The 15,533-nt window shown below is 33.4% G+C and overlaps 1 protein-coding gene across 4 annotated transcripts in view; it reads right to left on the reverse strand.

The window, feature by feature from the left end:
* The window catches only part of SLC38A9 (solute carrier family 38 member 9), an 84,071-nt gene that overhangs the window by 53,594 nt on the left and 14,944 nt on the right, over positions 1-15,533 (reverse strand). For 3 of the 4 annotated variants that reach the window (XM_031965127.1, XM_031965138.1, XM_031965144.1), the window contains exons 4-7: positions 7,779-7,911; positions 3,724-3,845; positions 3,294-3,357; positions 2,117-2,210 (exon numbers count right to left, since the gene is read on the reverse strand). In XM_031965127.1, the coding sequence (XP_031820987.1) occupies positions 2,117-2,210; positions 3,294-3,357; positions 3,724-3,845; positions 7,779-7,911 (413 nt within the window). Of the gene's footprint in view, positions 1-2,116; positions 2,211-3,293; positions 3,358-3,723; positions 3,846-4,583; positions 5,406-7,778; positions 7,912-15,533 lie in introns of those variants that run through there. The other variant, XM_031965148.1, reaches the window with a different exon arrangement.

Genomic DNA, 15,533 nt, shown 5'->3' on the forward strand with positions numbered 1-15,533 from the left:
ACTTTGAAAGGGACATAGTGTTTGATAATCTGACATATACAACATATTCTGGAATTAATTCACTAATTGGAATTTTGTTATTTCTGTACTGAAATACAACATCTAATAAAGAGATACTTAACATTATGTAGGCCAAAAACTATGGGACCAGAAACTAGCAATGAAACCTATAAAGTTTAGAAGTTGGACAGAGTGTGGTAACAATGCTCCTTACATAACTAAAACAGTTATCCACAATCAAGACATAAACTTAACAAGAAGTCTCTCCTCTTTTAGTTTCAGTTCTAATGAAATACAATTTGTAAGTAAAATGAAAGGATAGCATCTAATGAATTATAATGATGGAAGAACTTGTTTATCTCTAAATAGTTTCTCATTTGTCTTGTCCAAATAACTGTGCATAGCTCTTATAAATAAACCCTTATGAAAGTGGGTGAGAGAGGAAAGGGAAAGGAGACACATAATGTAGAACTCAAAACTTTAAATAAAAAAATTTAAAAATTGACAAAAAAAAAAATAAGCCCTTAGAAAAATTCTGTCCTTATAACAGTACTCAGATGCAAACAAATTAGCAAATGTAATTAATTATATGTATTTATTTAAAAATTATCAATTCAGGTCCAATTCACATTTCAAACTGAAAGGGAAAAAAAATTCAGCAAAGTCTTACAATATGCAAACTTTATAAATGTTTGGTGATACTTCCATAATTATATGGGAATATTAAAATTAACTGGCATTCAGTCTTCCCCACAAAATCTTGGCAAAATGTGAAACCAAAAACCACATGGCATTTATTTATAGCTTCCCTACAACTCTGAAAGGAGGCCCCAACTAGCCAGTAAATAACTTAGTTATCAAATGAGACAGTGTCTGTGAAGTGATACATAAATGTTAAAGCACAACATACAAACCATTATCATTACAATCATCATTATAATAGATGCATTGGATTTTTCAGATGTTATTTGGCCAAGGTGTCAAGTATCGGTCAAATCCTATTTGCAATAATGTTGTTGGTAAAGTTGGATTCTTACTTACAAAAAAGGCACAGCCTAAGACCCCTCAATAGCTACATGTGTTTAAAGCTCAATGCAAATCTGATAGACAATGAAACTAAAAATAGCTCCTCTTCCTATTAAAGGGGCTCCCAATATCCTAAAAAACAAAAACAAAAAACCCCTCAAAAACCTTAAGACTAAGAATGGACCCCAAGAAGCAGAAGGTACACTAACCGAGAGGGGTCAGAATTAAATAAAAATATCTCCAGGCTTCTAGTTTATCCTGGTAAGATCCAGGAAATGTATATTTTGGCCTAAACATTTTGGGAACAAGTTAAAAAACAGTCTGAAAAATCTATAAGGAAAGAATATCAAAATGTGGTGAAATTCAAAGAAATATTTTCATTGAATTTTTTTCAATATTTTTCTAGTTATTATTTTTACTTTTAAAAGAGGTCCCTCCAAATTTATATGGAGTATTTGTAGAACTAAAAACCCTAAATGCCTCCCAACTCTCATCCTCAATGGACAAAAATATAAGTCTTGTAAAGATACTGCAAGTAAAAGTCTCATTTAATACATATGGCCTATCTCCTTAACTTCAAGATTCTTTTGAATGGCAAATTGCTTCAAAAATGAATGTATTTTACAAAGAGCCACATACTTCCTTGTATTTCAAAGCCAGATATTACTCCCTTGAACATTTCCAACTAATGAAAGTTTTTTCTTTTTTTGGTAGGGAGGTGGTAAAATATTTTGGACTCATGGTGTTGTCTATAGTGTTAGATATGATCCCTGTGTTAGCTAGTTTTTGATGAATTCCTTTTTGTATGTTATTGTTATAAGGAAAGGTTTCTAGGGGCATAGTTATTGAGAATAAACTATGTTCTAAAAAGCATCAACTAAACATTAAAAATAAAGTAAAATATAGGTGTCCTAAAATTAAATAAGTAAAAAAAATTAAATAAAAATTTTAAAAATAAGTAAAAATAAAAGTTAATGATTATAAAATGAGAGGCAAGAAAACTTTAGGGACATCGTAGATAATAAATGCTGTAGGCTGAATAATACCCATATCAGTGATCTATTTCTCTTTCAATGGGTCAGATTCTTACGTATCATTGTCCGTGATTTTACTACTCTGTAGCAGCAATAAAGTGTTAGAAGACCCATTAGAATGATAATAGAGATTCCAGTGGTAAATCCAGCCTGTATAAACACAAAAATGACTTTACTTGTAAAATACAGCACAAAATACATTGCCAGATGAACATAAAGTAATCTGTACAGTTATAAAAGAAAAAACAAAAATATAAATCTCTAAGAAATATCACATGGATCTATGATTACATAACCCCAGACTCATTAGAAAAGTACCAGGAACAGCAAATTGGCAGATTCCCAAAAAAGGAATTACTTGGTGTTGGAGGGACTATGGGAAGATGGGCATACTAGTATATTGTTGTGAAGCAAATTAGTCCAATAATTTTGGAAAGAAATTTGGAATTTTGAAATTAAAGTGACTAAAATAGCCATACAATTTGACCCACAGATTTCATTACATACAAATTCATACATCAAGAGACCACTGATAAGAACAAAATCCCCATAGTCTCTAAAATATATCTAAAATATCAGCATTTTTTGTGATAGCAAAGAATTGGAAACAATATGGATGCCCCTCAATTGGGAAATGGCTAAATAAACTATGATATATGAATATAATAATTATCACTGTATGATAATAAATGAAGAATATGAAAAGAGAAACAAGGAAAGAGCTGCATGAATACTGAGCAAAGTAAAGATGGCCAAGAAAACAATATACACAATGAGGACAATAATATAAAAGGTAAGGACTGCAAAATCAAAATAAAAAAGAAGGCTGTAAAGTTAAAAAGAACAAACAAGCATCTACAAGATACAAGAACATAACCTATTCCACACTTCTGTAGAAGTAAGAGGTCCACAGGTGGTGTACCTTGCCCATATTTTCAGCTTTTTTTTTAAAAATGTATATCAGTCACTGATTTCTTTTCTCTTTTTGTGTTCCCTTAAAAATATTATTTCTTAAGGAATGTTCTGGTAATGTAAGAAAAGAACACACCAAAAGATTTCAATAAAAAGATATATTATTTAAATGCCCAGGAACTTTTAAAAGAATGGAATTTAATCACTGATTAAACAGCTAATTATTTTGTGAAGAGTTAATAAAATTAATGAAATTTCTATGAGAACTCAAGATAACAAAAAATATATATATTTTTAGGCAAAATTTGAAAATTACCTTACCTGTTTTATTGCCCATGGAATACTTAGTATAGATGTTCCCATCATAGTATTCCAAATCATGAAACTGAAAAAAGCAGAAAAATGGAAATGAAAAACTAGAATTTGATGCTATAGGTTATCATAATTAAAAGTAAATTAGAAATATGTATAAAATGGACAGAGGCTAATTTTGGAATCAGGAAGAACTGAATTCTCATGTTCCCTGTCAACTCCTTTTGGTTGTGACAGACACAGAAAATACCTTAATTTCCCAGTCTAACTTTTTGGGGCCCCCAATAATAGAACAGCAGGTAGTCTATACTTGTAGAGGGAGTTTTCTTACTAGGACCTCTCTATAATACTGAAATAATAGACAGACAAAACAAACAGACCATGTAACTTTCATTCCCATACAACTTAAATAACTCTCCAGAAAAATAGGTAAACGTACATTGTGACCAAACTGGTGTTTTTACCATAACCATCAGCATAGTGATCCATTTTAAAGGCAGAACCCAGTGGACTATATACATAGAGATCTTCAGGTGCTGGAAGCACATGATCAGGTGCAATCTGAATGAACCAAAAAAAAAAAAAAAAAAAAAAAAAAATCAGTGTGAGCTGATCAGGAGCCATAGTGCTGTGAGATTTCTTAATTCTGCAGTAAAATACCTGAACACTGTCCAGTATATTGTTCACAAATAAATGACAGGTAGTTCTGACCAGCTAAAAATATTCTTTTTCAAGCTAAATGGGAGAACCTGATTTAATGAGAAGCATGGTTCCAGAGAAATCAGGGTGCACAGAAAACATAATAAACACTTACCTGGAATCCATCCCCTAGAATATTCAACAGGGTAGATTTTTTTTTCTCTGCATTTTTATCAAAAAGAAACTAACAACAATAAGAGATTAATTTTTTAAAAAGCAACCATAAAGGTTCCTTCTAGAAGGCCAAACAGCATTAATTAACTCCCTTGTCTTCTCTATCTAAAGATACAGTGACAACTAAAATTCATAATAATTGTGGCACCACAAGATTCTGAGCTACCTTTAAAATCACTAAGAATGAATAACATTTAGTATGGTTCTAGACTTTGGTCTATTTTAATTTGTATTCTAATACTCTGAAAAGTGGTTAACATATATCTATCTAGATATCGCTCTCACTATAAAACTACTCTCTCTATATGCTCACTATCTATCTATAATTTATGTATATATACATAGACACACACACAATTATTTTCCAGTTAAAATATTAACCAAGCATCTTATTTTGAGCAAAGGTTTTTTTTTTTTACAACTTACATAAAAGAATTAGCTCAACCTATCATGAGTTATTTGAATGAAGTTATTTTTTCCACCAATCCTCTTGATGAAAAGGACATATTTTTTCCTGCGAGTCTCCATTCTATTCTGAAGGAAGTATTAAAGACAAAAGTAAAATGCTGCATGATTTTCAAAAACTGTACAAGTCCACAACAGGAAAAACAAAGGTTAGAAAATCATTCAAAAGAGAGTAGAAGGAAGGGATCTAACAAATCTGCAAACACATAGCACTTCATGCAGCAATGTATGTATACTATGTTCTTGTTAAATCCCATTTGGGCACAATGTCCAGTTTGGTATGCCACATCTAGAGAAGGAAGAAAACTGACAAACTGGAATACAAGGTTTATCAGAATAGTGAAGAGAAGTGGGAAAATGTCACATATCAATTAAAGGAACTGAAGAAATATTAAGCTTAGAGAAAAAAAGTCTGGGAGATATGAAAGTCTTCAAATACTTGGGAAGATGGTCATAGAAAAATGAAATTATTTCTTTTCTTTGGCCTTTAGGGGCCATATTAGCAAAAATTGGTGAAGTTACATTGCAGGTGAATTCAGCTTAATAAAGGGAGAGTTTTCCCTGAGCTCTTAGAGTTATACAAAAATGTAAACTAATACTATAGGAAGTAAGCTCCTGGTTTATAGAGAGCTACAAACAGGTCACATGATTACTTGTCAGGGATGCTATAAAGAAGATTCAGGTAACTGTGAGGGAAAATGTCCCTGGAGAAGTTCCTTCCTCCTTCCTGGCTGGAGTGAGACTTAATTCAGCCAGAACCAGATTAAAATGAAATTGGGAAATGTTTAACAAAATAAATAAAAACAGAATACTACATTGATGTTATTTTGTAGTTTTTAAGTGCATATATGGCTTAGAGGGATTGGTTTCAATTTAAATTTGACATCACTGATCTAGATGACACACACACATATATATATATATATATATATATATATATATATGTGAACTTTGCCAACTGTTTTCTCTTTGGTTATTAGGAAAATGGAAAAATGTGTTTAATTATTCTTAAGGAATCTCACACATACACACACATATATATATATATATATACACACTCTACATCTCTGGTAGATGGGGGACATGCCAGGAGCAAGATCAGCAAATGCTGTGTCCCTAAGAATACTCTGTCTGAGAGATCCTACAGATGTGGCTGTGCCCGCAGTAGTGGGATGTTGGTACTTGTCTGTCAAGTTTTGTCTCCAAAACCAATAGCATAAAAAAAAATTAGATGACAGAAAGTATAATTAGGTGGTACAGGCTATAGATGTCATAATTTTAAAGAATGAAGAGATCTATATGAACTAGAGCATGAGAAGCTAACTCCATGGAAGGATGACAGCATAGGCTATGTGTCTGCTGTTTACATTATCTGTTTTTTAAAAAAAGGGAAAGTAAAAAAGATACCACAATTGAGATAACTCAGCAAATTATTACTTTGGGAGGCAGACTTTGGGAGGCATTTATATTCCTGGCCTGGTGAAGTACAGCCATAGAATGAAAGAACACTAGACTTGGCCTATATCGAGTAGGAAGTTAGGGGAAAAGGCAATCTGGGGCAGAACGAGAAGAGAAGCAGAAGAAGTGGGGAGAGGGTGGAAACAAAAAGTTTGAGTACAAAGACAACAAGGGTATTGTGGCTGCTTTGGAAAAAATGCAGGGCATGTCAGCTGCCATAAAATTTTATTATTTTCATCATTTTAATGTAAAAATCTAAGGGGAAAAGGGAGAAATTGTGCAAATAATCTTAGAAAATGTATTTCAATTGTCCCTGGCAACCTATTAGTTATTTATTATCATTTTTTTTTGTTTGTTTCCTCTATTTCTAGACTTCTCTCCTAAACTGGGACTATATTGGGGTCAGGCACTGAGTATTTCTGGAAAGAATGGCTGTACCTCTATTTGGTATAGATCTGTATTATCTGGAGTCCTGCCACTATTTTCCAGGTGACTGAGAGCCAACTTCCTCAAAGATCTTGGGAAGGGGGATGGCATGGGAGGTTCTTGCTAGGGACCCATAAGCTTTCACTGCACCCAAAGCAGTCTGATCTAGATAGAAGTCCCCTTGGGAAATGCAATCACACATGTGGGAAAGTTCCTAAAAGCAAGCACACCACAATGTTTCTCTTCTTTGCTTCCTTTATTAAACAACATGTAGCAGCTCAGTGTACTTAACCCAAATGGTTTATTCAACCCTCATGGGATCTAAGGCTAATTTAGTTGAAGCTAAAACTAATGTGTTCAAGGCCAACTCATTATATGAAAAAAACAAAACAAAACAAAAATTATAGCCTGTTCTGAACAGGCAGCACTTCCAAAAAGTCCATTTTGGGCCTTAAGAGAAGAAAGCAGTTCAGTCCTGCCTCAGAATATTTAGATTACTCTCACCTCAACTAGCAATATGATGGCCCAGAAAACTAAAGAAAAAATTAAAAGTTATTTCTTCCCTCAATTATTGTGGTCACCTCTTCACTCTAGTTTAATCTTCACCATCAGAAAAAAAAAGTTTGTTGGCCAAATTTTTTCTTTTTAATTTCTAGGCTTTCATATATGACTTAAACATCCTCAATGTGATTGTTCTGTGAGAAAGCCATGTTACAGTTTTAGGTTTCTAAACAAATGAAGAAAATTAAGAGTGAAAAGGTGCTAAAAGAAAAAAGTATGCATATATTCAAATTTTTTCCTTGAGTTTTTAATGCTTTCCCTTCCTTCCTCATCCTACCAAAACAACCTCTCTCCCACAATTTAAAAAAAAAAGCAACTTGTCACAAAATGTGGGGGTGACTCCCTATAGCTTTATGATTAAAAAGGTATACTTTTAATTAGAATTCTAGTCCATCATAGACCCAAAGTATCATTGAGATTTCAGAAATGACTACTCTCCCAGGGTCCCTGGGATTGGGGATGACTTAGATGACATTCAGGAAATCTAGAACTGCTTCTCCTAAAAGTGGAGGACAGAGTAGTTTTCAGACAGAGTGAACAGGAAAGCTATTAGATTTGCTAACATCAGCCTTCTCTAATGCTGCTCTTGGCATCTGGCCAGCTCAAAGTTCAACCAGAATGGCAACTGTGTGGGAACGGGTGTGATACATGCTGTGGCAGATTTACTATTTGTTTCAACGTGTTATCAGAAGCTTGGGCTTTGCTCCTCACCAGTGCTCTGTCGGAAGGAGATGTGAGCCGGTTATAGTAATGAATTCGCTTGTTCATGGCAGAAGCATGGTTACTGACCCTTGGAGTATCATTAGCCACACTGATGATGTTTGTGGGCTCCACATAAAAAGGTCTGAAAGAAAGAATATACACAAGAAAAACAGTAGTTTGCCAGGATCCCCAAAATTCTGGAAATCAAACATTTCAGAAAAGAACTTTTCATCCTCACTTTGAGAGGATCTGGTAGGCACCAGCAAACAGCATTCTCTTTTCACTCTTGGTAGGAGAGGAAAGTGTCAAACTTTTATATTATAATTCTTTTACTTTAAGTTATACTTTATTTAATTTTGGGAACTGTGATAACTAAAGGGACACACAGAAATGACCTTTGAAGCAGTTATTAGGAAGAAATATGGCAACAGTCAGTTTCTATCATTAAACTTGGATAGAGATTTGAATATTTTCTTGAGAAGTTTTTGGCACCAAATCAGAAGAATAAAATGAAGGAAAGTCCCTTTATTACGGAACATCTCCTTAATGATGTACCAGGACTATTTCCTATGACAAACAGAAATTATATTTCTTGGCTTAGACACATCTTGGGGAACAGACCTTTCAACCATTTCCCTCATAAGGTTTTCTCACAATAACAAGAAATTCAACATCAGGATTCTATTTTGCCTCATTTTCTCATTTCTTATTTTCCTCAAAGAATTTTTTCCTTGTTATTGCTATGGTAAGTTCCCTTTATAGTACCCCAAAACAGGATGATCTCTATCTAAGGCCCTGTCCAATTATAAAAATGCTTGTTTCAATGCTATTGATATAACCTTTATCAGGTCCTTATTCGACAAAAGGACCGAGGTTCTCTGCTAAAGAATGATCAATGTCCACTGAAATTCAAATCATAATGTCTACTTGGGCTGTTCTATCAAAAAGTATGTCTAATTTTCCATTTCTAATTATGCAAAGAGCTGAGCAATAAAACCCCTAGAAAAACAAGATTATCCATCAGCTTTATCCAACTCTGTCATTTTTTAAAAAAACTCTGTCATTCTTAAGATTCTGAAGGATTCTTTTAATATTTATAAAGTGTTTAATCCATTAGTGAAGGTAATAGTGGTGTGGCTGATGATTCCACATGATGAAAGTTGCAGAAAATATTCCTATGCATGTGCAGGGCAAGATAGATGGTCTATAAGGTTCCTTCCAATCCAAAGATGCTATGATTAAATCTAGTCAATACTGATGCTTCTCAGTATCAGTTACACAGTAACAACAACACTGTGAGGTGATCAACTATAATGGAGTTAGCTCTTCTTAGCTTTACAATGATCTAAGACAATTCCAAAAGGCTCATGCCATTCACTCCAGAGAAAGAAGTGTTGGAGAATGCAGATTGAAGCACACTATTTTAACTTTTTTTCCATAGTTTTTTTTCCCCCCTTTTCTTCTGTTTCTTCTTTGACAACATGACTAATATGAAAATATGTTTTATATGATTGCACATGTATAGTGTTTCAGGGAGAAAAGGAAGGAGAAAAAAATGGAGCTCAAAATCTTATAAAAAATGAATATCAAAAATTCTTTACATGTAATTGGAAAAAAGAAAATACCACTAAAACGTATTTATGCTTCTCTTGCTGTGTATCTATATTAATTTCTATGAAATTACCTTGCAATTCTTAATACTTTGCCTACATTTGTTCTCTAAGTATTTTGATTCTATTCAGTTAAGGGTTTGAATTCTTTCTTGGTCATTTTATTTCCCACAAATCATTTAATTTCTTAGAGGTAAACAGTAAATAAAAGCTTAATACAGTGTTAAAAGAATTCAATGAGCTTATTAGCAAACTCAAAAAAAAAAAAAAGTTTGGAGAATGAATGACAGGTGGGCCAGATTCTACAGGGGAGGAAAGTAAACCTAAAAGAATTATTCTGTGCAAAATGCCCTCTGCATCCAGAGAAAGAACTATGGAGACTGAATGTATATTGAAGCATAGTATTTCACCTTTTTTTTTGTTGTTTGCTTTTTCTTTCCTGTGGGTTTTTCCTTTGTAGTCTGATTTTTCTTGCATAACATGACAAATATGGAAATATGTTTAAAACGATTGTACATGATTAACCTATAAGAGAATGTTTGCTGTCTTGGGGAGAGAGGGAGTAAAGGAAGGAGAAAAAAATCTGAAACACAACATATTACAAAAAATGAATGATGAAAACTTTACATGTATTTGGGAAAATAAAATACTGTTGAGGAAAAAAAGAATTACCCTGGAAACTCTATTAACTTTTTCAAGGTATTTTATATACATAAAATTCTTTCTCCACATCACTTTGATACCTGTGGCCTGAAAGAACTAATGTCAACACACTTCAGCAAATAGTTCAGCAAACAGTTTCTTTGCTCCATTGATAAGGCCTGATATCCAGTGACCTGCTGTTCTCAAAGCTCATCTTTCTACAACATCTAACAATGCTGAACATGTTCCCTCCTGAATACTTTGTCCACCCACGACTTTCATGTCATAGATCTCGACAGAGAAAAAAAAAATCTGGCTATGCTACTCTTTTCTCAAGAACTTCAGTGGTTCTCTATCTCTAAAATATAATTCTTCCCCCTCCCATGATATAACTAAATACCATCCAGTTTGTCATGTAAAGTTCTTCATATTCTGGCTCCAATCTACCTATCTAAGTTTATTGTGCATTCTTTTTATACATTCAATATTTAAACAAAACTGGCCTATCTGATGTTCCTCAAATGTAGCACATTTCTCATTCTATGCCTTTCACAGGCTGCCCCTCATGTTTGAAACATACAGAATTCTGTATCTCTGCCTCTTAGAGCCTTTAGCTTACTTCAAGGAAAAGATTATGTATCATCATTTACAGGAAACTTTTCCTAATCACCCTCTTTATTCAGGATCTCTTCTTTCTCAAGCTACCAAAATTGAATAACATGTCTATCTTTATTCTAAAACCCTCTCTCCTCGCAAACTTCCCCGTTCCTCTCTAGGGTACTTGCTGTCCTTCAAGTCTCTGATGTTTATAACATCAGCACTGGCCTCTAACATTCCTATTTCCCTTCACCTGATGGATGTAATCTGCTGCCTTATCTCACCACACCTGTCTCCATTTCTCCTTTTCTCACTACTCCTACAGCCCCCACCACTGGTGAGGACTGAAAATCTTTCTCCTGATTGACTTGCAAGCGTCTTTTAGCTTAATTTTGTCAAGGCTTTCCTCACTCTAACCTATCCTCTACAGAATTGCTAAATCAGACGATGTCACTCCCTATTCTCATTCCAGTCCCTATTGCTCTAGAATAAACATAAATTCCTGTTTTAAAAGACCTTCCCAAACTCTATTTCTAGCCTTTCTACACATACCCCCTTCCTGTATTTTATAGTCTAGCCAGAATGGCCTTCTCTCTGCTCTTTACAGGGTGTTCTATCTTCCTTTTCTGCCTATGCAATGACTATTCTCCAAGCTAAGAGTATACTTCTTCTTAATCATCTCAAATAATTCATCTTTTGCCTCAAGACTAAACTCAAGATCTCTTTGTACGAGTCATTTCCTGATCCCCCCCAAATATTTGTGCCCTCCCTTGCATCTAACAATCATATTTGTCTTGTATATATTTGTATATGTTCATGCTCTCCACCTTCATCCTCAATTATATAATCTCTTTGGGAGCACTGATTATTTCATTCTTTATCTTTTATTCCCAGACCCCTAGTATAGTTCAGATTCTTAATATATACTTAATAATTATGTGCTTATATATTATAACTACCTTTCCTTCCCACCCTTTTCTCAAGAATGTAAGTTTAAGGGAAGGGATTATTTTTCATTTGTGTATTTATTTTCAATGCCTAGCACAATGATAGGTGTTCAATAAATGCTGACTGAATTAGTCTGACAATTTTTTTTTTTTAACAAATTCTCATCATCTTTTGAAATAGCCTTCTACAAAAAAATCTTCAACATAAACTATCCTATTAGATTGGTTTCTATTATAGCCTTAACAGTTACTTATTACCCTACAACATAAAACATATTAGGAGCTAACCATTTAAACACAAGGAGAGAAGTTCAGATATCCAAATTCTTCTATAATCTATTTATTTTGAAGAGTCTATGATATATATATCATCCATTCAGTTGGTCTCAAACTACTAAAAAGCTGTCCAGGAAGTGCTAAATTTATTGGCTCTTGACCTTTCACAGAGATGTTGCCACGAGTTCAGCTGGCTTGGGAATTCTGAAATTACATTGTGGCTATGGAATTTTTCCTTTTTAAAGAGTTCTGATGGAGACACTGAATGTTTGTATAAGACAGATACTTTGGAATCCCTTAAAAATAAACTTTATTTTACAAAATACTTAGTCCCAACATAATATGTGTGTAATTAGAAACAAATGTTTTTAGATCAGTGAAATAAATTATTTTTCCAGACTAAGCTCATTTTGATTTGCAAAGACTAACAATTATCATTTTATACAGAAATATTAATTAGAATATGAAACATTTGAAACTGGGACTAAATTTCATTTGCTAATACTTTCACATAAAAATATTTAATTTTCTTTAGAATGACAATATTCTCCAAGCTGATCTAGAAAGTGCACCAGACTGTCTTGCTTAGGAAATGTCAGAAAAAAAATCACTGAGAGTCATTATTCGAGCCCAGTTTGGCATAGGGACACAGGATGACTGAGGATACTGAGGAAAGGGGCTGGCCAGAAGTATACATAAGAACTTTCTAGCACAGGGGGCACCAAGTCAAAAAGAGATCTAGTACCTAGTGCTAGCAAAAAGAGACCTAAATTTGTATAGGATAAATGAAGAGATGTTAACTGGGAACTCTGTAGCTCACAGACCAATTCTAGGTCACAGATCCAAGGGAGAGTGAGGAGAGGCCGATTCTCCTACTGGTAGCATTCTAGGGTAAAAAGCAGTTATGTAGATGCCAGACTGTATACCAAACAAAGAGCAAGTTCAGAAGCAAGCAGCAGCAGGAATGTGGTTCTGACCACATTGTCAAACTGGAAAAATGAAGAGAAATAGCCAGGACAGGAATCCAAGACCAAAAGGAAATCTATAGTTCTGTCACCAAGAATTAACAACATTTTCCAGCTGACTAATAATGACTAAATATAGCAGCATTCTACTGGACCTCTAACTGGGGCAAAACAACAAGCATATTTGCTCAGACCCAAACAGTTAAGGAACCTGAAACTCTCAGACCAGAGCAGAGTATGGTAGGGGAGGTTAGCGGGAAAAAGAGAATCAAACTTTGGGCTGGATGGAACCAGCCATGGTATTTTATATAGCAAAAATAACAAATTTGGTAAAAAGATCAAGGAAAGATAATTTAAAAATCACTGGACTACCTGAAAGTCATGATCAGAAACTGATCCTAGATACATTTTAAGAAGTTATTTTTAAAAAACATGCCCAAATTTCTAGAACTAGAGTAAAAAGTAAATATTGAAAGAATCTACCAGTCAGCCACCTTCTGAAAGAAATCCTCACATGAAAACTTCCAGGGACATTATAATCAAAACCCAGCTTTCAGTTTAAAGAAAAGTGTTTACAGTCAGAAAGAAAGAAATCAAATTCAGAGAAACTTCAGTTAAGATCTGATTTAGCAGCCACCACTATTAAGGAGTAGAGAGCTTGTAATACAATAGTCCAAAAGACAAAAAATATTGATAGGTTGAGCACACATATGTATATATACACATATATTAAATATACTTACAGCCATGAATAATGTACACAACAAAACTAAATATGATCCTACATTTGGAGGAGGTCTGAAATGGATCTTTAATAGAAATATAGAATTTTGAAGCATTCTTGAGAAAAAAAAATCAAGGTTGCATAGGAACTATAAATTACAAAAACAAAAATCAAGAGAAGTATAAAAAAATAAACATGAGCAAACAATCATATAGAACTAAACAAATATAAATTGTTTGTATTCTAATATAGATTTCCCTCTGAACTCTTATCATTATCAGAGATCATATAGGAAATCTAATTAGACAAAAAGTCTGGATTCCATCTTTATGATCTTAAAAGAAGACTAGAAAAGGAAAGTGAGAGCAACATATTAAGCAAGGAAAGGGAGAAAAAGAGTTGGGAAAATTGCCCTAATTTGTGTATGCAAGAAGTCTATACAAACAAGAAGTAGGGTAAGAAAGTGCAACTTGCATGTCACTATCTTCTAAGCTGTTCAAAGAAGGGGAAAAGTACACACATAACTGGGTACAAAACTCCGTTTCCCTGAACAGGAAAACAGGAAGGAATGAGGAGAAGGGAAAATGGGCAATAAGTGAAAGTAGATTAAAGGAGGGATTAGATTTTTTTAAATACTATTTTTTTCCAGTTACATGAAAAGACATTTTTAAAATTCATTTTTAAAAATTCCAAGTTCCAAATTCTCTCCCTTTCTTCTTAAGATGATAAACAGTTTGATATAGGTTGAATGTGTATAATCATACAAAACATATTTCCATACAAGTCATGTTGTAAAGACACAAATCAAAAAAATAAAATAAAAACAAACCAAATCACAAAAAAAAAGTGAAAAAATATGCTTTGATATGCATTCAAACTCTTATCAGTTCTTTCTCTAAATGTGGACAATATTTTTCATCAAGAGTCCTTTTAGTCTTGGGTCATTGTTTTGCTAAAAATAGCAAAGTCATTCATGGGAATCGCTGCATAATATTGCTATTATTATGTACAATGTTTTTCTGGTTCTGCTCATTTCACTCTGTATCAGTACATATAAGTCAAGGTTTTTCTGAAGTCACTCTGCTCTTCATTTCTTAGTTTCAATTTTATTAATCTCTCCTTTGAGTTTCAGAATTTCTAATTTGGTATTTGATTGGGGTTTTTAAATTTGTTTGTTCTTCATTTTTATTACAATCATTTATCAAAATTTGTTCAGCCATTTTCCAGTTGATGAGCATATCAGGTTCCAATTCCTGGCCATCATAAAAAGAGCTAGCTCTTCACCCTCCCGAAAATCTCTTTGGGATACAGACCTTGCAATGGCATTGTTGGATCAAAAGATATACATAGTTTTAAATTGCTCCCTAGAATGGCTGGATCAGTTTATAACATCCAAAGTGTTGTAATTAGTCCACCAACAGTGCATTAGTGTTCCAATTTTCACATATCCCCTTCAATCTTTTATCATTTTCTTTTTCTGTCTAATCTGACAGGTATATGGTGGTACCTCAAGAGTTGTTTTAATTTGCATTTCTCTATTTATAGTATTTTTTTCATATGATGATAAATACTTTTGTTTCCTTTGCCTAAAAGTGTCTGTTCATATCCTTTGAACATTTGTCAGTTGGAGAGTAATTTGTATTCTTATAAATATGACTCACTTCTCTATATATTTTAGAAATGAGGCCTTTATCAGAGACACTTGCTAAAAAAATTTGTTTCCCAACTTTCTGTTTTCCTTCTGATCTTGGGTACATTGGCTTTGTTTTTGTAAAACCTTTTAATTTAATATAATTTAAATTATCTTTTTTATATCTCATAATTCTCACTATCTCATTTGATCACAAATCCCTTCTCCATGTAAAATATTCCTTATTCAAGGTGGGATTAGCCCTAAGCAAAACAAATTCTAAGGATGTACAAAAATAATTTACAGCAGTTTTTTGTGGTGGCAAAGAATTAGAAATTGACAGGGTACCCCACAGATTAGAAAATGAACACAC

This window comes from Sarcophilus harrisii, chromosome 1, assembly GCF_902635505.1.
Source record: "Sarcophilus harrisii chromosome 1, mSarHar1.11, whole genome shotgun sequence".
NCBI lineage: Eukaryota > Metazoa > Chordata > Mammalia > Dasyuromorphia > Dasyuridae > Sarcophilus > Sarcophilus harrisii.